The 24,976-nt window shown below is 40.2% G+C and overlaps 1 protein-coding gene across 2 annotated transcripts in view; it reads left to right on the top strand.

The window, feature by feature from the left end:
- The window catches only part of NBAS (NBAS subunit of NRZ tethering complex), a 1,128,646-nt gene that overhangs the window by 573,784 nt on the left and 529,886 nt on the right, over positions 1-24,976 (top strand). For both annotated transcript variants that reach the window (XM_073625355.1, XM_073625357.1), the window contains 2 exons: positions 1,547-1,660; positions 6,770-6,893. In XM_073625355.1, coding sequence (XP_073481456.1) covers positions 1,547-1,660; positions 6,770-6,893 — 238 coding nt within the window. The remainder of the gene's footprint in view (positions 1-1,546; positions 1,661-6,769; positions 6,894-24,976) is intronic.

The following is a 24,976-nucleotide window of genomic DNA, read 5'->3' on the forward strand; positions in this document are numbered from 1 at the left end:
GTCTCTATACTTTCTTTTGTGGAGAAATCTCTTTGAAAAACAACCCCCTAGCATTTCTGGTGGTGGCCATCTTGAGTGAAGGCAAAAAACATTTACTTCCTGGGATTCATTTGCCCGTAGGTCAAGCATGCAGGCAAGAGAGTGTGCTTAGCTGAGAAAAAAACCCTCCTCCTCGCCTCCCCTCCTGTAGACTCCTGGGATGTATGACATCATTTGCATAGGCAAGAAACCAAAAAGTAACTGAAAAAAAAAGTTTAAAACTGGTAAATATGATATCCTTTTCTATCTAATTACTAATGCTAGCAGCATGAGGATTGAAAATAATCAGTGTTGATTGGGAGAGAGAATTTCCACTTTAAAGCTGGCCATACATGTTACTTTCTGCATATAAAATCTTCAGATCTACCAAAACTTTGTGCTATGAAGGTTTATCTAATCGATCCATTGAATTTGTATACATTTAAGCCGGGTACACACTACAGTTTTTTTTTTTGTGTGCAATCCAGCAGGTTGCACGAAAAATAAAGCTCTGGTCTGAGCCGCTGTACGTTTAACCATGCAAGGTTAGTTCAGAGATCTCCCCCGCTGAGCTGTTGTGTTCTGACAGGAGGATGCCCCCCATCCCCTAAACACTCTGATCAGCGCTCTCTGCCATTAGCTGAAAGCGCTGGTTGGCAGTTGGTCGGATCCTGGTTTCCAGCATGCACGTCTGACAGACCGACATACACACAGGCACAATGTCAGATTTTTTTTTTTTTTTTCTTTTTAACTGGCAAATGTCTCCTGGCATTCTGCCCGAGTGTATGGGGCTTTAGGCTGGCCCTTGTACTAACTAGTTTTGGTAGATCTAAGATTGTGCAGATTGGAACATGCAATTTCAGCTTGAGTTTATCAGCAATGTTCCAAACAGGCTGGAAAAGAGAATTCTCATATACCCAGCACACCTTTATACTGGAATGCCCTGCACACACGATCGGACATTCCGACAACAAAATCCATGTTTTTTTTTTCGACGGCTGTTGGCTCAAACTTGTCTTACATACACACGGTCACACAAATCTTGTCAGAAATTCCGAATGTCAAGAACGCGGTGACAAACAACACGTAGGACGAGCCAAGAAAAATTAAGTTCAATAGCCAGTGCGGCTCTTCTGCTTGATTCCGAGCATGCGCGGAACTTTGTGCGTCGGAATTGTGTACACACGATCGGAATTTACGACAACGGATTTTGTTGTTGGAAAATTTGAGATCCAGATCTCAAATTTTGTGTGATGGAAATTCCGATGGAAAATGTCTGAGCCTACACACGGTCAGAATTTCCAACAACAAGCTCCCATCGAACATTTTCCGTAGGAAAATCTGACCGTGTGTACGGGGCATTAGTGTTCTGTTGCAGCTATCCATTTTATTTTATTTTTTTTTATTTTAATGACTACAGTTCTTAATTAAGAAATTGCTTTGTGACATAATGTGCAGTGCATTTCTTGTACCACATGATGCAGGATCACACTCACATGTTAACAATTTGTTTTCTTTGCCTGATCAGGCTCAGGAGCACAGCGGTACACCAAAGGATGCCAAGGGATCAAGCACAGCAGGAGTTAATCAAGGCTGCCATCCTTTTTATGAATCTTTAATTGTCAATCCTTTTATTGCTGAAGTAAGTATAAAATCTAAGGCACCAAGCAAGGGAAAATCCTTTATCGCTCTTGATGTAGATAACGTAATTAAATGTTTTCAAGTGGGTCTCAAGGATTAATTAATTAAACTTCTTGTTATCTCAACAGGGGTGATATTTATCTTGTGCACACCTGTTTAATAGGTAGCAAGCAGTACAATGTCTTTTACTTTCCTTATCTAAAGTGTAGTTATTGAAGGATGTACAGGAATGAGAGAATAACAACAGAATATGTTATCTCTGTTTTCACTGGATGTCGACAGGTTCAGTCACCCATCAGCTTTATAGGTAATTCTTATACCTTGGTGGGAAGCTTCCTCTTTAGGATAAGCTATACACAGGTCAATTCTTGGAAGATTTAAGGTAGTAAACCCTCAGAATTTTTTAGCTTAACACATTGCGCACAATAAAACAAATATCTCCCAGTAAACTATTTGTTATAATTCTTACCCCAGGACTTGCACTTTACAAATGTCAATGCTCCCACACTCTCAGTGCTGCTTTTCTGAACTTCCAGGCTTCACACAAAATAGTAAGCAGTGTAAAGTGCAATCTCCAATCATTCTGTTAGTTTGCAGCAGGAGATTGAGTGCCTTGCCATTTTAGAACTTTGTGTTTCTATTGATTCCAATGTATCTGCATGCAAGGGTGGCTCCATAAGACACTGCAAAAGAAAGGAGCCACCAAGAAACAACCTGAGCCAGCCATTATGACTTCAGCTTAAACTGGAATATGGACAAGGATTAAAAAATAAAGAAGCCACATGCTCAGTAAGGCCCCTTTCACACTGGGGCGGTGGGTGCGTCGGCGGTACAACAGTGCTATTTTTAGCGCTGCTGTACCGTCGTTCTTGCAGCGGTATTCGGCCGCTAGCGGTTCGGGTTTAACCCCCGCTGGCGGCCGAAAAAGGGTTAAATCCGCTCGTACAGCGCGGCTATAGCCGCGGTATAGCCGCGCTGTCCCATTGATTTCAATGGGCAGGAGCGGTGAATACACCGCTCCTTCCCCGCTCCAAAGAAGCGGCTCACAGGACTTTTTTTACCGTCCTGCGAGCGCACCGCTTCAGTGTGAAAGCCCTCGGGCTTTCACACTGAACAAACAGCGGAGGCTGTTTAGGGGCGGTTTTCAGGCGGTATTTTTAGCGCAATACCGCCTGAAAACCGCTCCAGTGTGAAAGGGGCCTTAGTTATCAAATCAGCTGCTGAAAGTGCTTAAATAACTGAGGGTTTAATATCACTTTAAGAAGATTCACTATCTTTGAATTTTTAGAATGATGGTAATCAAGCAAAGGATACTAAAATATAATGATCCACCCTAGGGATTTTAGGTTAGTAGATATTTTAGAAGCAGGGATTATAAACTCAATTTCATTGCAGGCCCCATCAGCATGATAGTTGCCCTCAAAGGGGCAGTTGTCTCTGTAAGACTATGTATCTACTTTTTAGCATAATAAATATTTGCCTCTACATTTGATCACCACTGGTTTTAGTAATAACTTAATCTTCGAAGGGCAAGTGCTAACCAGCGCAGAGCCCACACACTCCTGTAGCAGATGATGGAAGTCTGAAAAAGAGGGTTACACACTGCTGGTATCCTCAACAAAAAACCTTAGTGCAGACCTTCAGTCATTTTTTCAACTGTCCATTTATTAAATTGTCTGCCCTTGTTGTTTTAACTTTGGATAGTAAAACATTTTTTTTTCTGCCTGTAAATACCTTATACAGCCCACTTCCTGTTTCTTGTCTGGTCATTAGCCTAGGCTTATGACATCATGCACAGCTCTCGCTCACTCTCATGAGAGTTTGTCAGGAAGGGAGGGGGATGAGTCATACGATGGCCAATGAGAGCTGCAGAACTGGAGGTGTGCCTGTGTGTGTGTGTGTGTGTGTGTGTGTGTGTGTGTGTGTGTGTGTGTGTGTGTGTAAATCCAGGAAGTGAACAGGCAGCAGCTTGAGCTGCCCACAGTTAAAATGGCTGCAGCCGGACTTAGTAGAGGGAAATTTCTGCAGCATATTTCGCAAGTACAGAATCACAGTATATATAAAATAATATGCAAAGTGGTTGGAGTTAAGCTTCAGAATGGCAAAGATGTTTTTATTACAAATTATGTGAGCAGACTGCAGTTCCTCTTTAATGGAGACTGCTCAGACTGAACATAGTCCTGTCTTAGCAGTCTCCAATAAAGTTTCTTGTAGATCATACCAGCGGTGCATGGCCCTCCTTTTCAACTGGCACAGAATTTTAGTAATCTAATAATTAGCAGATGTCCAGAGCCCCCCACCATCTAAAGTCAAGAGTCCCTCAACCTTCCCTACATCGCAGTTAACCCCTCTTATCTTGTGTTGCTTCCAAGAAGAAGCTGGGGACGGAGCTGGGAACCAGTGCTGGGTCTGGAGGAGGGCTGGATTCAGCCTCCAGACTGAATACTGAGACCAGGGGGGTGGAGACGAGGGGATGGTGTTGCTGCACAAAGAGACACAGGATCTGTAGGAGGAGTAAAGTCTTCTTTGCTGACAACTGCTGAGACAAGGTGGGGACAGAGATGAGGGGGGTGCCAGGTCACATGAATTTACGTTGAGGGCTGTGTGCTTGACACATGGGTTTCAGAGTATACCAGTCCTGTACTGTAAGCCATCACTTGGACTGACAGCATTCTAGATAGTGACCAATAACTGTCTAATTATTTGGGTAAATCCTGAAAATCCATGAAAATGGTGTCCTGCTGTAGAAATTCGGAATCATTTTAGGTCAAAATTAGAGGTGCACTGAAAAAAATTCTGGTGCCGAAACCAAAAAATTCAGGATGCACTTGGCCGAAACAAACCCGAAATTTAAGTTTTTAAAAAATATATACAGTATCTCACAAAAGTGAGTACAACCTTTACATTTTTGTATATATTTTATTATTTATTTTCATGTGACAACACTGAAGAAATTACACTTTGTTGCAATGTAAAGTAGTGAGTGTACAGCTTTTTGTATATATTTTGTATATATTTTATTATATCTTTTCATGTGACAACACTGAAGAAATTACACTTTGTTGCAATGTAAAGTAGTGAGTGTACAGCTTGTATAACAGTGTAAATTTGCTGTCCCCTCAAAATAACCCAACACACAGCCATTAATGTCTAAATCGCTGGCAACAAAAGTAAATACACCCCTAAGAGAAAATGTCCAAATTGGGCCCAATTAGCCCTTTTCCCTCTCCAGTGTCATGTGACTCGTTAGTGTTACAAGGTCTCATGTGTGAGGAGTAAAAAGACAAGTGTGTCTTGCCTACAGTCAAGCATGGTGGTGGGAGTGTCATGGTCTGGGGCTGCATGAGTGCTGCCGGCACTGGGGAGCAACAGTTCATTGAGGGAACCATGAATGCCAACATGTACTGTGACATACTGAAGCCGAGCATGATCCCCTCCCTTTGAAGACTGGGCCGGAGGGCAGTATTCCAACATAACGACCCCAAACACACCTCCAAGGTGACCACTGCCTTGCTAAAAATGCTGAGGGTAAAGGTGATGGACTGGCCAAGCATGTTTCCAGACCTAAACCCTATTGAGCATTTGTGGGGCATCCTCAAACGGAAGGTGGAGGAGCGCAAGGTTTCTAACATCCACCAGCTCTGTGAAGACCTGGAGGGTCTTCTGATATAGATGCCTTTCCTGACACTCCCCCTTCCATTCACAGTTTGCCTTTCCTGACACTCCCCCTTCCATTCACATTCTGCCTTTCCTGACACGCCCCCTTCCATTCACAGTTTGCCTTTCCTAACACGCCCCCTTCCTTTCATAGTCTGCCTTTCCTGACACGTGTCCCTCTATTCACAGACTTTCCCAATATGCCCTCCAACCAGCAGTAGTCAGTAGAAGTGTGGAAGGGGCTTCAGTGTACACAAGCAGGAAAAATACTTTCCGGCTCAGTGTGGGTTCAGAAACAACCCGCCTCTTGCTATGTGTGAAATGGACCTTATAGAAGACTCGTGGCTGCCAGATAAAACAGCCAAAACTAGAGAATAAATGTTTTATTCAGAAATTAATGCAATGATGAGATGCACATGATGTTTCCTTTATTACAATGTACTTTAGTTGCAGTGCATTTACATATGCTTTTAAGAATTGGGTTCCACCCTTTCCTGTCAATGCACACTCTACTAAGATCGGTTAGTACTTCTTGGGCTTTTTGGCATCTGGTAGTTGTTTACCAGTATTGCAAGGCTTCTACCTGGTTTTCAGTTCACAACTCTTTTGTTCACATGTGCTCCACTAAGTTCTACCAGGCTAATGCTTAAAACTCAGGTGATGCCATCTTTGGGCATGAGGTCCTTCAGGGAGCTCTTTGAGCTGCAAGCAGTCCTCTATTTTGTTTAAATTATTTGCCTATTAGTGTTTTATTTGCTATGTTGCCCAGACCTCGGTTGGACTGCATTTTGACACTCCAGATGTCTTTGAATCCTGTGTTCCTCAATGAACAAGAACAAAGCAGGATTTTTGTACTCAATGTCGACTCCTTTTCTTTGACTTGCAGTACACAGGTCCCATTTTTTCATGTTTACGGTCTTGCTTTCGGCATCATATGCTACAAAACAGTTTTTGTTTTTTTTTTGCTTGTCTGTGTTCAAATCTTCCTGTAGGCAGCAATATAACCCAAATGTATCTGACTTCTGTATCCCTTATTGAACTTCGGGAAAAGATTTTGCCTTGAGTACAAAAATCATGTTTTCTTTATTATTTCAGTTACACAGCACTGTGATCTTGCTTCACATTTCACTGATTTATTTTTAGAGCAATCAGCTGAGTCAGTGAACAAATTAATTAACTGTCTAGGGCACGTGGAATTACTTTTTTGTTATTTTATACCCACAATTGCAAATGTTCTAGCAAAGTAAATGAATAGCTAAATTGTGTGCAATGCTCCTAAGTTACTCAGTTTTCAGCTCACACATGTTGTATGAAGGTCCTTCTATTTCACCTGTGGTTCTCATAAGTCTTATGTGATTACTATATCATGTCGTTTTCTTTTTGGAAATATTAGTTGAACTTTGACTTGTACATCAATTAATCTTTCTTTATTTTTCTTGCTGTGTGCCTTTAGAGTGAAGCTGCTTACACAACATACCAGCACAGTCCCCAGGAAAGCTTTGCCGAGGTGCTCCTGAGAACAGGAAAATTAGCTGAAACAAAGAGTGAAGGGGACAGCCTGTTCCCAGCAACAGAAGGTACCATTCATTTTACTCAGTGTTTCTCTGTACACAGTGGTAAATGCTACAGCTACATTAATGCACTGAGACGTTCACTAAAGCAGAACTGTTTATATCTCTAAATACCTTATTAACAATTTGCCTTATGTTCTTAGACTAGAGGGCTCCTTATATTATAAATTGGCTCATTTCTACACACCCAGACATTTTTTTTTATCTTTTCCTGCCCACTGGGAGTTTCTGTCAGTCTTGCCATATCTATGCCTGCCCCCAGACTGGACGCCTGTGACATGCAGAGGATAGGGAATAGCCACACTTGGTGTTATTCTTAATTAATTTATGTATTTTTTGCATGACTGTTTGAGACAGTGTGTATGTTCCTCTACAGAGTTGCTGTTTTTCCCTAACATGTATGTCTGAACAAAACTTTTTTTTTTCCAATGAAGTGGGTAAAGTTTGGTACCCTCCAAACCTTTTTTTTTTTTTTTTATGTTCATGGCCATGTTGGTGAAATATACCCCTCTATTTTTCCTTTTGACCATTGTTACTTAGATGAAAAAATACATATACAGAATAAATTACCATTCAATTTAGGATGTATATGAATTTTCTTATAAGGATATTTTTAAGATATGTATAAATAATGATTCTTGAAAATGTTTTAGAAAAAAAAAAAAAAAAAAAACATTATTGCAGTAAATTCATTAACCGGAAAGTTGTTCTTGTGACAGCTGTATAAGATATGAATTCCCCTCATTTGGATAGATTTCCTCTCACTTCCTGTTATAATTTAATAATAATCTGAGCAGGGTTTTATCCCCTCCCAACTCTATACCAAAAAAAATGGCTCTGTTGGTTGAACTGGATGGACTACAGGGAATGTAAACATAAAAGATGGGTCCCATACCATGTTAAAAGTCACTATCACAGTTGAACTGATTGCTCCAAATGAACGGTGTACCTCCACAACTATGGGCTGTACATAAAAGGGGAGGGGGGAATACGTGGGGGGAACAGAATAGCCACCCCACAAGACAAAAGTTGCATACGGAGAACCAACAACGTTATTAATTTGAATAATTTGATCCCTTGTCACCTCCTATCATGCTCACCTCCAGGACTTTTCCAAAGCCTCTCCAATCCTATGGAATGCCTTACCCCAATCTGTCTGCTTATCTCCTACTCTGTTAGCGTTTTTTTATTTATTTTTTTAACTTTAAAATTTTTATTAGGTATCAAAGTATACAGATACAAATATAGCAGTTGTACATTCATTTCAATACATTATGTAATAGTCAAAGTAATCTTAACAGAGTACACTTGGTTCATTACATTAGCAGTTGGTTCTGTAAGCTGTACCGTGGTTCCTGAAGTAACGGATTGGTGAGGCGTTACTAGTAGGAAAAGCTTGTGTGAGCAGGCTAGTCAGGTGTGTGCTCAGGAACTGCAATCTCGACCCAGTGGATGGTCGCTTAGAGTAGGCCACAATGACTTTTCTATGCAGTGGTACCCGGACTAGGAGGTACTGATATGAATGCTAACATTACTCAGAGTGTAGTAGTTGGAGTTCAGGTAGCATAAGCAACGAAGTAAAAACATAATCATACTAACAATATGTCAACACTGTTATTTCCCCTCCCACTGCACTGTTTTAGCATTAGCACCTTAGATGCGATTAAGTTTTTAATATAATAATTTTCCTAAGTATCAACACTAGAGGCTGTTTTAGATCGACAGCCAAATATCCCAAAATTTGTGGTATGTTATACCCCCATCCTTCTTTGTATGCTAGCATTCTCTCCATGAGACTTTGAGAGTTTACTCTGTCTATAACTTCCTTGATGTTTGGGGGGGTAGTAGACTTCCATTTTCTTGCTATAGATATGCGCGCAGCATACAGTATATGTACAACGACTTTTCTGTCTGTAAGGGAAGGAGTCTATCCCTAGGCTTAGCAACACTAGTTCCCGGGTGGGGGTACAAGGGGATTTAGTAGTTTTTGATAGAAGAGAAAATACATCTTTTTTTCAGAAATTGTGTAAGACCCTACAATGCCACATGACGTGCAAGAGGATGCCATTTTGATGGCATTCCCTCCAGCACAATGGAGATAGTGTGGGGTTCGTGGTGTGTAGACGCATGGGAGTAATGTACCACCTATGGAGAATTTTATGGGAGTTGTCCCAATGATCTACACACGCTGACGATGTGCTATTGTGCTTAATCGCCCACAACCACTGTGGCAGTGAGAAGGATTTTTGCAGTTCCATTTCCCATTTGGTCGTGGCCAGTAGTTTAGTATGTGCAGTATGGAAGTTTCAGCATTTGTAGCATAGTGATATACCTTTAGTATTGGATTTGGTCTCACTCATTAGGAAGTCCCAAATTGGGAGTGGGATTGTCGTGGCAGTGGACAGGCATTTCTGTCTGTAATGATATGCTTAATCGTAAAGATGTCTAAGGCTGTGGGGTCCTCTAATGCCCCGTACACACGGTCGGATTTTCCGACCGAAAATGTGTGATAGGACCTTGTTGTCGGAAATTCCGACCGTGCGTGGGCTCCATAACACATTTTTCATCGGACTTTCCGACACACAAAGTTTGAGAGCAGGATATAAAATTTTCCGACAACAAAATTCGTTGTCGGAAATTGCGATCGTGTGTACACAAATCCGATGCACAAAGTGCCACGCATGCTCAGAATAAATAAAGAGATGAAAGCTATTGGCCACTGCCCCGTTTATAGTCCTGACGTACGTGTTTTACGTCACCACGTTTAGAACGATCGGATTTTCCGACAACTTTGTGTGACCGTGTGTATGCAAGACAAGTTTGAGCCAACATCCGTAGGAAAAAATCCATGGATTTTGTTGTTGGAATGTCCGAACAAAGTCCGACCGTGTGTACGGGGCATAAGTCTGCGGTAGTATAGTAAATGCCCTTTTGCTTCCAGTGGTGGGTTGAGAAGTTTTGTATGAGGTATGTATATGTTGTCAGTGGTATATTTAGTTTATACAGTGTTTCTCCAGGGTATTCTTTCTTAGTCAATAAGGACCTGGCCGCTATTGTTGCTTGTATCGTTGGATAGTTAGGAGTTATAGGTTTGTGATTAATAGTAGAGGCCATTAGCAGTGCTTCAAGATCATGTCCCGGTGTTACGTCCTGTTCTATACAGGGCCATAGATTATCCTCCTGGGAGGAGAACCAGCTGGTCCAACAGAGAGGCATTATTCAGGTTCGATGCCAAGTCTGAAAAGAACTTTTGTGGGATGGAGATCGGGATGGTTCTGAAGAGGTAGCGCAGCTTGTGGAGAATTTACATTTGATAAGCAACTATGCGACCAACCCAGGTTAAATGAATTTTGGAGAGATGGGAGAATTCTATCTGTATTTGTGATAGTAGGGGGAGGAAATTAGCTGTGTATAGTTGAGATATAGGGTGAGTCGAATGCCTAAATAGGTGATAGAGGGTGAGTCCCAGGTGCAGGGAAACATGTCTTGAAGTTTGGATATGTCTTCCACAGATAGATTTAGGGGAAGAGCATAGCATTTGGTAGTGTTAACTTTGTAGTAGGTTACTGTTCCCAATTCATGTAGTATTTTAGTGGCGTTGAGCAGGGAGGATTCAGGATTGGTCAGGGTTAGTATGACATCATCGGCAAAGAGACCTATTTTGTGTTCTTTATGTCCTATTTGTAGTTCTTTTATTTTGGTAGAAGTCCTTATGAGTTCTGCTAAGGGTTCTATGGCTAGGGAGAATACTATTGGGGATAGTGGGCATCCTTGGCGAGTTCCATTTGTTAGTTTGAAGGGGTCAGAGAGCATTCCTGAGGTATATACTTCGGCTGAGGGGTTTGAGTAGAGGGACATTATTGCCGAATGGACAAAACCTCTAATGCCAATATTTTTGAGCGGCTCAGACAGGTATGTCCAGTGTACCCTGTCAAATGCTTTTTCCGCATCCAGGGCTACGAATATACTGGGTTTACGTGTGATTTCTGCATATTACATTAGGTTTACATTCGTCTAGTACTGTCTGGGGCCTGTCTGCCTTTGACAAAGCCTATCTGTTCTAGTCCTTTGAGGGTGGGGGTTATGTTCATCAGTCTATTGGCTAATGCTTTGGCATTTATTTTGAGGTCCAAGTTCAGTAACGAGATTGGCCTGTAATTTTGGGGTTGGGAAGGGTCTTTTTTGAGTTTCAGGATAGTTACTATTATGGCCTGAAGCATTTCACTAGGAAATGTTCCTGCTCTTGCCGCAATGTTAAAGGTTTCCACTAGTCTTGGTGTGAGGATTGACGGGAATGCCTGGTAGTACTCGGCAAAAAAAGCCATCAGAGCCTGGGGATTTGTGTTTAGGTAGTCTCTTAATCACCTCCTTGATCTCGTCCTCAGTAAATGGTCTGTTCATTTGGTGTAATGAGGTCTCATCTACTGAGGGGAGGTCCATTTTCTGTAAAAAGTTGTTAATTTCTGCAGCAGAAGGTTGGTGTGTGTTTGTGTTTTGTTTGAGGTTGTATAAGAATTCATAGAAATCTTTGAAGGTATTGGCTATGTCTTTAGGGTTTTTGTAAGAACAGTTATTTTTATGGTGTTTGATCACCAAGATATTGGTGCGGGTTTGCTGTTTCTTTAGCTGGGAGGCTAGTAGTTTACTCGCTCTATTGCTTTGAGAGTAGTATGATAGTTTGAGGCGTTTAAAGTAGAGATCATAGTAATTTTTTAGTGTTTGTCTTAAGTCTTTGCAACATGCGTTTAGTTGTTGCAATAGGGAGTGGTCAGCTGTTTGTTTATGCTTGGATTCTAGGTCAGAGATACGGTCATGTAGATGTGCTATAAGCTGCGTCGTCTTTAACTTTTCTCTGGCTGCTAATTGAATCAGTGTCCCTCTAGAAAAGGCTTTGTGAGCGCACCAAACTGTGTTTGGATGAGTCCCTGGGCTCTCATTGAGCATTAAGTATTCTTCAAGCTTTTTTTGGATTTCTTCCCTAATTTGGGGTTGGGAGAGGAGGTATGTGTTGTTACGCTATAATGGAGCAAAGCTGATTTTAGTTTTATCTACAATGTCAATCGTAATTGGGGCATGGTCTGACCATGTAATGTTGTGAATGTCTGCCCTGACCACTCTTTGTAAGGTGTATTTATCCGTGAGGAAGAAATCTACCCTGAAATCACTTTTATGCACTGGTGAAAAGTAGGTGTAATCCCTCTCTGTGGAGCGTAGGCATCACCATGGATCAAATAATTCCTCTGAGAGGCAGTAGTTCCCCAAGGAGGGCCTGTGCCTCTGCCCCACAGAGGAGGTGTCAAACTCATCATTGCGAATCATGTTAAAATCCCCACAAATCAACAGGTTTCCTTTTTTCAGACATTTAGCCTTTTGCAAGGTTTTGCGTAAGAATTTAATCGGCTTTTCTTGGAGGAGCATATAAATTAACCAATGTATAGACTTTGTTGTTAATTTCAGCTATTACAATAACATACCTACCACGACCGTCCACATACAGTACTTCTCTAGCAACTTAAATGTGATGGAGTCCTTAATTGCAATTAAAACATCATTTATGTTTACCAGAGTCATTCACCCTAAAGATGTGTGGGAACATCTCAGGGGGGTTCTGGTCTGAGAAGTGTGTTTCTTGAACACATAAAATGTCACAGTGCTTTTCCAGTGCCATCTTCCATAGAGTTCTGCGCTTAAATGGGCTATTGAGTCCTCTAGCGTTGATAGACAATGTAAGAGACATTAAGATCTGTAATGGTGCTGTGGAGCCATCTAGTAGTGCAGGGTGGTATGGAAGTGGAAATGAGCTGTGTTTTCAGTGCAGCAGGGATGGGATGATCTGCATGTTGAATTAGGTATTTGAAAATCCCAGTAGTATGGAGAAGTAAACAAGAAAACAGTAGGAACTAGTAACAAGAACAATAGCACAGTCGTTGTGAACAGGATGAATATGAGAAAATCCCAGAAATAAAAGTGGGGTAAGGTTCTGTCTTATTTTCCGGTACAGTCAAACATCAGATGCAGTATATAATAGCTCGTAGGAGTGTGTCAGCTATGGAGGCGCCAAAGGGCGAGCCAACCAAAAATGTAGCAGGTAGTTGGCAGTGTAGGTCAGCAGTAACGGTGACTTCAGTCACGGTTATCTCAGGGTGGGCGATAGGAATTAGGAATCGGTCTCTGGTTTGTGGGGCTCGAGGTGCCAGGATGAGCATCATGTGGGAGAAGTCCCCATCTGCGCAGCAGCTTCAGGCCTTTTTCCAGGGATGAAATAGTATGTCACTCATTGCCTCTTTAAAGCATAAGTTTAGCTGGAAATCCCCATCTGTACAGTATTTTATGGTTTCTCAGCATTTTAGTAATTGGGATCAGGTTATTTCTGGCCTTCATGGTGGCTTTTGAGAGGTCAGCGTAAATAGTGATTCCCACGTAAGGGTCTGGGAGGGTGCCATTTTGTCTGGAGACTCTCATGAGCTGATCTTTGATATGGAAGTAATGGATTCTGGCAATAACATCTCTTAGGGACCCTTTCAGGAAGATGTGGTGGTTTGTGCAGTCTATGGGCCTTGCCTATGATGACATCTGCAGGTGTGAGGGATGGTATAGCTGTTTTCATCAATTGCTGGAGGAAGGTGCACAGTTCTGCAGGCTTTACTTATTTGGGGATCCCCCTAAATTTAAGGTTGTTCCTGCGTGACCTGTCCTCAAGGTCGGTGACCTTTAAGCAGAGGGCCTTAGGCTCATCCTCAACTTCCATATGGGCATCAATTCTGTCACCCAGAACAGTTAGTTCTTTTTTTGTGGAACGCAAGACATTAGTTATGTCCTGCTGGATAGCCCCTCTGAGAGTGAGAATCATCTGTCATGGGCAAGCCTGAGGTAGGGAAAGCATCCAGTTTCTGTGAGTACTTATCAGTCTGCCCCTTTGTCATTTTCCCCTTCCTCCTGCTCAGTGTCATTGTCATCAGGGTAGCTCAGTCTCCTCTTCTGCTTTATAGGCCTGTTTGAGGCTGATGGAGGCAGTAAGTGTATGGGGCCTGACTCAGGCGACTCACCAGCTCCACTGTATGCCGCTCCGCTGTGAGGAGGATAGTGCAGTGAGGTGAGATCTCCCGCGCTGGCGCCATCTTGGCTGTGTCTGGCCGGGACCGTTGTGTAGAAGTCGGTCAATTTCCTGGGCCCCTCTTTCTCCTTCCTCTTCCCCATCATAGAGGGTTTGTTCCCCTTGGATTCCGCTGCTCGATCTGCCATTTTTTTTGCAGTACACACCGATGTGAGTTGCTGTAAAGCGCCTGATGTGACGGAGCTCTCCTCTCACCACACCATCAGCTTTGGCTGCCGGCTCCACCCCCTCTCTATTAGCTTTTAAACAATCCCTGAAAACCAGCATGGAAAAGAAAAAAGGTAACAGCTCTCTCTGCAGGGACAACTCAATCCATACACCAGGTCCACTCACAGGTGCCGAGGCTCGATGTGTCCCAACACACTCCAATGCAGCAGTAATAAGGAGAGCCGGCAAAACTGTAATCCTTGAAGTGTCGTTTATTGGTACAACAGAGTGACAATAAAACAATAAAGCTGACCCGTTTCGGCAATAGCCTTAGTCGTAGCTAGTTTGAAACAGATATGGCAAAATATATATATACTCATATACACACATGCAAACTCCATGTCTACAAAATTGGCCTATCAGGTTAGTGTCACAGAGAATTAACATATTTGATTGATACCACCAGTTATTCAAGTAGTTAGTGACTACACTTGTTTTTACCCAGCATGAGAAGAGGGAGAGGAAAGAAAGGCAATATAAAAAGTTATTCTGTTGGCTCAACAAAATAACTTTTTATATTGCCTTTCTTTCCTCTCCCTCTTCTCATGCTGGCTAAAAACAGGTGTAGTCACTAACCACTTGAATAATTGGTGGTATCAATCAAATATATAAATCCTGTATAATAATATAATAATAATAAAAGTATTTATTGTTTATCAAAAAATGACCAAATAATTGACAGGTACAATGGCCCGCCCCTCCAAACACCGATAAAAAAGGGGATTAAAAAGAGTGGACAGCATTGTCACTCACACTCAGCACAACAAGGTGCCACTCACACATGCAAACATACCACAATTACCTCCAAATACTTCCTGGTATCTATGCCTGAGAGGGCTCAGTAGGGGGTCACAGGGTGCTGAGCAATACTTGCCCTATACAGGGCTGGTTGTAAGCAGTTGGCACTGCTGACTCCTCTACTACCTTAGACAGTCACGTGAAACCACGGCTCTTAGCCTAATGATACATTTTAGGAAGAAATTTAAAACAGTGTACTAATGAGGTTGATCTAGTTGTAGGCTGCAGCCTAGCATTGGTACCTAATTTGCTATAATAGCGTCTCCATGCAGTACCAAGTATACCCCCAGGGGATTCATATGGGATTTATCACAGGGTATGGCATATATCCAAATTGAGTAACCAGCCGAGTAGGGGGGGGGGGGGGGGGTTACTTGTTGGATCAAGCCCCAAGTCACACATGAATTGCCCTTAGTCCCACATGATCCCTCATCGGGTTTCCCATGAGATCTCCTGTAGTATATAAGGATACAGTCAAAAGTATGAGTGACTGTCCCTAGCCGGTCTATGTAATAGACTAACAATGTCAGCACATCAAGTCACTCCACGCCAGATATTTTTGACTGATGGGTGGCTAAGGATCAAGCTAATCAAAATGCATTCATGCTTTTTATTATTAAAAAAAACTGAAATGGGACTTATTGGGTAAAAATTTTTTTAGGTCCAATTTTCATAAGGACTCCCTTATTGATTTTCTGTTTTTTGTCCTGCTACCCCATAACTTTGTGGCTTTGTAGCTCCCAAAAGCTTGCACAAAATAAGTACTAAAAACAGGTGTAATATTTGCTATTAAATGGAAACCACAAATCCCTATAAAGGACAAGCTGATGCCTGAACTACAGCTCCCGTGAATAAACACATGGCCTGCTGCGGATTGGCAAGCCAGCAATCAGCAGTGACCATGCTGATAGCAATACACTCAACAGTGATATATTGACTTGTATACAACCAGCTAGTCTATACATGGATTGATATTTGACCGGTTCAGCAGGGACAATTTCGATTCATGTATGGTCATGACCAGCTTAAGTGTTTTTAATCCCATAAATGCAACCTTTCAGGGCAGAAATATTGGGGCCTATTATCCTATCTTGGCTTTGTTATTTAGCAAGTCACTGATGTGGAAAAATTAAGCTGGCCAGTTCAAACTTTATTGGCTGTATGTACCAGCTTTACTCAACTGGGGTGCAGTGGAACCATTGGGTTCCTCAAGAAGTTGTGAGGGGTTCCTTGAGCTATGACTGATTGACCTCCTATTTGATGGTGCCTGCATTGTTCCAGAACAAATACTACTTGCCAAAGCCAGCAGTATGACACCAGTTATCTTTATAGCTGCCTTCAAGGCCCTGTTCACATTGGCAGTTTATGTTGCGATTGTGCTCATATTGAAGACAGACTTCAACAAAATCTCCAAGTACCTTTTAGCTAATTGAATTACAAAATAACCTTGACTCATTCTGGGTGCAAAGGCTTAAATCTAATCTGTTTTCAAGCAGTGAAAACCTGCATGTTCAATAGCTCACATTAAATTACGAGACATTTTTCCATGGAGTCTGCCAGTGTCCGATTCACCTTAAACAAAGCCCTATGCAATAATAAAATGTAGTATGTGGGGACAGAAACATTTTCTTGTCAAAAGAAGTTTATTGAGTATACAATGTTATAAAGATACATAAAGTAAGTTTACAAGGATCTATAAAGTAAGCTCATTGTTTTACAGTAGGGTTTATATAGGTAAATATCATGAAATTTCAAATATTAAACATTGGGTTCACGTAAACCTAAATTAAAGATATATATAATTTCCTTAGTTACTTTTGTAGGTATTTAAATGATTTATACCTACTATACATATTGTTTACAAGTAGAGTGTATATAGGTCAAATAAATTCTGATAATGAGCTTTAATCGTAAGGTGGAGAAAAGGAAAGAGAAAGAAGAAAAAGGGTTGAAAGGTAGAGGTATGGTCCACAAGGTTGTCCCGCTCGTCAGTTTATTATTCTTTTTAGTTCTCTTTGAAGCCTTAGAATGGGTATCTCTGTAAGTCATTTAATCTGTTACCATGGCAACAGGACAGAGTCATTGAAGTTTGAAAGGAACTGTTGTTTTATCCAAGGATGCCAAAGTTTTTCAAATTTTGGAATTTGATTTTGATCGATGGCTACCATCTTAGCATGGGACATTGTATTATTCATTCTGTGAATTGTTTCTGCTAGTACCAATGTAGGAGATTTCCATGCCTTGGCCACTGTTTGTTTTGCAGCCGTTATTAGTTGGATCATAAGTTTGAATTGAGAGAGTGTTAACCATTCCGGTTTTAGATTAAGTAAAGTTAAATATGGATCTGGTTGTATTATTTTTTTAAATATTTTAGATGCAATCACGAAGACTTCCTTCCAGAAGGTTTGGATTACTGGGCACGTCCACCATATGTGTAAATATGTGCCTATTTCTGGGCATCCTCGAAAACAAAGAGCTGAGGTATTAGGTGAATATTTTGCCACTCTAGCGGGTACAAGGTACCAGCGAGTTAGGACTTTATAGTTTGTCTCCAGTGCTAAGATGTTGGGTGAAGATGACTTAGATGTGAGCCATATGTTAGACCAGTCCGTGTCTTCTAAAGTTCGTCCCAGGTCCTCCTCCCACTTCTGAACGTAAGAGGGTCTATTAAGATTTGCTACTCCATATAATTGATTATAAAGTGATGAAATTGTACCTTTAGCAAATGGATCTTTTGTACAGATTGATTCAAAAATGGATAATTGGGATAATGGTGTGTCCCCCTTTAGGAATGGTGTATAGAAATTTTTGATTTGGAGATATCTAAATATCTCAGAGTTTGGTAGATCATATTTTTCTCTAAGCGATGGGAATGAAAGGAATGATTTAGATGCTATGAAGTCATTTAGTGTCTGAATGCCTGATGTTGTCCAAGCTTTAAAAGAATTTGGGTAGATCCATGCCGGATAAAAGGCCGGATTTCTGATAAAAGAAAGGAGAGGATTGTGTGGAGATTGTAACTGATATTTGGTTTTTAGTTTATCCCAGAGAGATAAGAAGTGTTTAGTTATGGGATTATGAATTTTAAAGCGGTCTTTAGGATCAAGCCATAATAAATTTGATATTAATAGAGGGTCATTTTCTGAAGCCTCTATAAATACCCATAATGGGATTTCCTGTTTTGCATGGTATTTGGACAGACTGGCCAAATGTGCTGCTCTGTAGTAGTTAGTAAAATTAGGGTATCCCAGGCCTCCTTTATTTTTGGGAAGATGTAGTGTGTGTATAGGTATACGTGGTTTAGAAGAGCCCCATATAAACGAAGTTGCTCTTTTTTGTACTATTCTCAAAAAATAGGAAGGAATAGGAAGGAATTGGAATAGGGAGGAATAAAATAGATATAGGGAGGAATAAAATAGATATAGATAAAGCAATTTGGGTAGAATAGTCATTTTGATTGCATTAATCTTCCCTATCCAGGATAAAGGAAGTTGCGACCATTGTTTTATTAGATTTGTGATCTGTCTTAATACAGGAGGATAATTGGTTGAGAATAAGTCAGAATGAGATGCTGTTAAATGAATTCCAAGATATGGGATTGATTTTTCTGCCCATGTGAATGGGAGTGCAGCCCTAGCCGGGATCATTTCCATGTTTGTGAGTGAAATATTAAGCACTAGGCATTTCTTAGGATTAATCATAAGGCCGGATAGGGCTGCAAATCCATCAAGAGCTGGTATTAAGTTAGGACCAGAGACCTGTGGTGATGATAGAAAAAGTAATATATCGTCTGCAAATATACATAATTTGTGTGTAATACCTCCTACTTCAATGCCAGTTATAGTTTGGTTTGTTCTGATGTATTGGGCCATGGGTTCGAGTATAAGGGCAAATAATAAGGGAGATAATGGGCAACCCTGTCGGGTACCTCTTTCGATATTAAAGGCTTCAGATTTGTATCCAGCATATTTTATATAGGCTTTGGGTTTATTATATAATGCTTTGATCCATGTTAAAAAGTGGGGTCCAAAACCCCATTTTTGTAATGAATATTGCATATATTGCCAGGATACTGTGTCAAATGCCCTCTTAATATCGAGAGATAGAAAACATAAAGGGATTTTCCGTTTTTTAGCAATATGTGCCAATAACACTGCCCTGCGTATATTATCGCCTGCCTGTCTATTTGGCATGAAGCCTACTTGATCTCTATGTATTAATTTTCCTATAATGCTATTGAGGCGTTTTGCTATTATTTTTGCTAATAATTTAATATCGAGGTTTAACAGAGAGATAGGCCGATAATTCACACAGGAAGTATCATCAGAAAGGGGTTTTGGGATCATACAAACAATTGCCATTAGTGTTTCTTGCCGAAAAGAATGTCCATCTAGAAGTTTGTTAAAAGTTTCAGTGAGAATGGGAGAGAGTATTTCTGAGAATGTTTTATAGTATAAAGCCGAGTAGCCGTCTGGGCCTGGTCTTTTGTCAAGTTTTAGGTCTTTTATGGCATTAGCAACTTCATCTGTAGTTATAGGCTCATCCAAACTGCTTTTTTGATTCTGAGATTACTCAGGTAAGGTTATTTTCGAGAAGAAGGATTCAGCCTCTGTAGGATTAAATTCATTGTTTGTCTTGTATAAAGTTGCGAGATGTGAGTGAAATTTATGGACTATTTTAACTGGATTACAAGTGTAAACATTTTTTGATAATTTCAAACGTATTGGTTTGAAAGATTTGTTAGTTGAATTTAATGCCCGAGCCAAATATGTACCTGGTTTGTTTGTATTCATGTAGAAATTGTGTTTGGAGCGTTTGAGGGATTTATCAACTGACTCAGTGAGAAATAGATCGTATTCCAATCTAGATTTTTCCAGATGAGATTTTGTACTCTGAGATGGATTATCTTGAAATGATATGTAGGCTGCATTAAAATTGAGTTCTAGTTTTTTTGCTAGATTTTTGCGTTCCCGTTTAAATAGTGCCATTTGTCTTTGTATTGTACCACGCAAGACAGGCTTATGAGCTTCCCACAGTGTTATTGGGGAGATGTCTGTTGTATTATTAATTGATATGTATTCCTTTAAAGCTTGTTCAATGGCCATCTGATGTAGAGGGTGTTTGAGCATTATGTCCGGTAAGTACCACGTTGGGTCATGCGCTTTTGGTATGGCTGAGGCTATAGTAGTGTATACTGCATTATGGTCAGACCACGGAATCGGAATTATATCTGATGCAATAATTTCTGGTATCATTCCTATTGTTAGAAAAATATGATCTATTCTGGTGAAGGTTTGATGAGGGTGCGAGAAATAAGTGAATTTCTTTTTCATTGGGTTACTTTCTCTCCACGAATCTACCAGATTGTATTTGGAAAGAAGTTGAGAAAAAGGTAATCTAGAGGTTATTTTGGATGGTGTAAAAGGTGATTTATCTAGAAATGGGAGGAGGACCTGGTTCGAATCCCCACACATTATCACTGTTCCTATTTTGTGTGTATTAATCACTTGTAATATATGTGAGAGGAATGGTGTAGGTTGTTTGTTAGGAGCGTAGTAGGAAATCACCGTGATTGCTGTATCCATTATGTAACCCATGAGTATCAGGTATCTACCTTCTGGGTCTTTAATTTCTGATGATAAGGTGAATGGTGTGGATCGGTGAAATGCAATTAGAGTTCCCCTTTGCTTGGTACAGGCAGAAGCCGTGTAAATTTGTTGATAAAAAGGAGAAATATATTTTGGAGTAGAATCTTTGGTGAAGTGTGTTTCTTGGAGGCATACTATGTGAGCCTTCTTGTTATGGAAAGTACGGAAGGCTTTGGTCCTTTTTTGAGGGACATTTATTCCCTGAACATTCAGGGAAAGTATATTCAGTGGTGCCATGGCAACAGATCAAATATTTTTGACTTACTTTTTGTTATGCAGAGCTGACTGCGCAGATCAACCTGTGTGGACTGAAGAGATGAATAGATAGAAAAGAAACCAGTGAATTCTGGAGTAAAGAGTAAACAAAAAACATATGAGATTAGATGATACATTGTATAAATTATTTTTTGCAAGTAATCACAATTTACCCGTGAAAGAGAATAAATATCTCTCTCAGGGGAATAAGTGCCTTCGTCACTCTCCCACATAATATGGTTGGGAGAATGAGGAGGTCTAATGGGGGTACACGGATCTTCCGCTTACAGGAGAGAAGTGCTATGTCAAAAGACATCAAAATGATGTTTCATTAATTGGAGTGCAGAATATAGTTTTTGTTGAAATTATTTATTCCAGGGTGGTTGTATATGGTTAGTCTTGCCCTAGGCTAAATAATTCAGTTAGAAAGGTACTGTTAATAACTTTGGTATTGATGAAGATAGTTTGAATTATTTTGGGATTTTAACCCTTTTAGAGTAAACAATTACATATTTTATTCATATGTAACTGTTTAGATATGTTAACTCATAAAATTGAGGTTGTATTGCTTCAGATTAGAATAAACAAAAACATAATTCTAGGAACTAGTTAGGTAATAATATATTTGTTTTAAGAAAAGAAAGAAAAAGCTTCCATTACTTCTGGATTATTGAACATATTTGTCCTAAAAAGTAATAAATCTATTGTTATTACCTGATAATATATAACTGAACAAGAATTCCCTTATTTCACTTATATATTCTAAGGCTATATGAATCAGAAGTAATAAGAAATATAACTGGAATGTAACATGATCCCACACAGTGTGTGACTATCAGAATGCAGTTACATTCAGTTATAAATATAGGTTTTTTATAGAGAACCATCTCTTAGTATAATAAATGAAGAGATATCAGGAATTAGGATGCCAGTCCATTGAATCTTCTTGGTCCATGGATGATGTGGCATAACGGCCTCTTTTGTGAGAATGATGATTCCCATTTTGTTCTGAAATATTCTGGGTGCTGCCTGAAGGTGAAGATGATGCCATTCTTCTGCGTGTGGGAGTGTTGCTGCTTGTGGGTTCTGTCAGATTTAATTTTAAAAGGGTTTGTTGTAGTTCATCTGCTGATCTGCTTCTGTAAATTGTACCTTGGTAGTTAAATCTGACTGAAAAGGGGAAGCCCCATTGATACATAATGTTGTGGCGTTGCAGTTCCATTAGTTGGGGTTTCATGGATCGTCTTTTAGTAATAGTAAGTTGGGATAGGTCAGCAAAAATTTGATAATTGTGTCCTTGAAAATTAAGTTCCTTTTTTTCTCTTGCAGCAATTAGTATTTGTTCTTTCGTTCTGTAATAATGAAATTTTGTGATTATATCACGTGGGGGTCCATCTTTCTTTTTGGCTGTGAGGGTTCTGTGTACTCTGTCCAGTTCTAAACGTTCAATAGGGATATCTGGCTTTAGTTCTTGTAATAGAGCAGTAATAGTAGATTGCAGGTCTGTCACAGTTTCAGGTATTCCCCTTATGCGCAAGTTTGAACGTCTGGCTCTATTTTCGTAATCTTCGAGCTTAGTTTGAAGTATTAAATTCTCTTTTTTTAATTGTTCCAATTCTGTTATATTTTCTTGGGTTGTAATTTCAATTTCATCCATTTTTATTTCTAAGGCTGCGGTGCGGTTTCCCAGCTCTCTTATTTCTTTGGTTAGGCTTTTTGTTATTTGGTCTGAGGTTTGTTTTAAAGCCTTATGAAGCATCTTTTCAAATTGTAATAATATTACTGGGGATGCTGAGGAGGCTTGTGGAGAAGTTTGTGAGAGGATTTGTTCTGTATCTGACTCAAATGGAGAGTCTTGCTGTGACATTTTCTGTCTGTGAGAGCGCCCTGGTGCTGTATATTGTGAGGTGACTGGAGCTGCTTCAGCTGCAGTGAGTGCCTGTGAGCTCTTTGTGAGGTGATTTTTATTTCTGCCACGGTTTCCTCCCAGTACCATATTTCCTGCCCAAACTTTCACAGTTTGTTCCCTGGGGCAAAAAGGTTCAAATGGATACCTTTTGAGCCTGCAGGCTCCGCTTTGTCCTTCTCTTCTCTCCTCAGCGGTGTGGAGCTCTAACAATGCATGTCTGCTCCGCTAGGCTCCGCCTCCTGCTCCCGGGACAGAAACATTTTGAGCTCTCCCAACTTCCTGCTCAAATTTTGCTTGGAATACAGAATCAAATCTTCAGTAGAACAGTATACATTGCAAAGGGTATATGAACCTTTTTGAAGACTGTTACCTGGTTCTGCGCTTCAGATAAGCAATTACACTGAGGTTCCCGAAAGCGTTAAGTGGAAGGATTTGCCTACTATTGTCACATTATCAGCTGTATTAAAAATTATGTCAGTCTTGCTGTCATGCATTAGAGATGTGTAAGATGCTCAGAATGTATCTTACTAAAGATTATATACATGTTGCATTAAACCTAGACTCATATAGATGCCAGGGTAAAGACATGGGCTAACTGTATTACCAGTGTATGAGAATTCTGGGAATGTTGATTTTACTTATTTAGTATACATAAAGTCATTTTTTTGTCATTTTAGATACTGTAGGGGAGGGTTATAACCACTGTTCAATTTTAACAAATCTTTTGATTGAGCTGTGTTGGCACCGCAATAATCCTCCCCCCTCTGCTTTACCCTTATCTTAACAATTACTGGGATGAGGTGCCTTATCTAATACGGACATACCCACCACTTTCTCCAAATTTCCATCTGTACTATGATCAAGGCTTCCCTGACAGTTAAAGAAATGTCCCCATTGAAGAATCCCCCTCTATTTCTGTTCTGTGGACAACTCCAAAGTTTGTATTTGACATCATGTTCTTCCCCAGTTACATTGATGATGAGGACAATTAAAAGGACAGCAATAAAAACCTGGCAGTGGTCCTAACTTCTCACTGCTTTATCCAAATTAAAAAAAAAAAAAAAAAAAAAAATGTATACTTTATATTTACTTTTATTTACTATATTTACTTTAAATGCCAAAATGGCTTTTTATTTTAAATAGAAGGCAGCAAGCTACTGATTTTTCCAAAGCTGGGTACTTTATTAGTATATTATAAATTTACAATACATTTGAGATTTTTGTGTAGTTTCAGTTCTCTGTACAATACATTACAGAACTGTGATCTGACATCTCATGTGACAGATTCACATCAATGCAAGCTTTCAGACATATAGAGCTCCCTTTCTTTATGCGTGGCATATCTTCTGTGATGAGTGAAAATAAAGCCTTATGTAACCTACATGTTGCCGGAGTCACAGGTCCATGGACTCCCAATCTCACAGTGCTGATTGGCCCACCATAGAAGTAGCAATATTTCCTTTAGCTCCCTCCTCTTAAAGCTGAGAGAAAATTATATTATTTGAAGCTAAAACCAAAACCAAAAGATTACTATGTCATAAAAAGAAAGTCTACTGTGAATCATGAGACAAAACGGACAGATTGCTAGCCAGAGCTCGGCTACCAATCATATCATGGGCATTAAAACACAGGGTAGGACACTAGCTGTCACCACAGATGACACAGCAACGCAATTCCATCAGTTCTATACAAAATTGTATAATCTACCACAAACAACACAAACCACCAGACATGAAGAGTGATAGAGCACAAATAATCCAGGATTACCTAGCTGAGTGGGCTTCCCAAATTGGGAGACTCTGAACTGACCATTTTAGAAGATAAGATCTTTCTGACAGAAAACCAATTGGCAATCAAGGATCTTAAAGCAGGGAAAAGTCTGGGACCAGATGGCTTTACAGCAACCTATTATAAAATGTTTAGTGACATACTGACGGCCCCCGTGACTAGAGCCCTGAACTCCTTGTCCTCCTTCGGACTAGTGCCATCTGAGTTTCTCTCAGCCCATATCACAGTTATACCTAAACCCGTAAAGGACACCACGGAATGTTCCAGCTATAGGCCGATCTCCTTATTAAACCTAGATCTCAAGTTATAGCATATAGTCCTGGGACTATATGCTAGACACATGTAAATATGTCGGCCTGGGACCATATAT

The sequence above is a fragment of the Aquarana catesbeiana genome, linkage group LG04, assembly GCF_042186555.1.
Source record: "Aquarana catesbeiana isolate 2022-GZ linkage group LG04, ASM4218655v1, whole genome shotgun sequence".
NCBI lineage: Eukaryota > Metazoa > Chordata > Amphibia > Anura > Ranidae > Aquarana > Aquarana catesbeiana.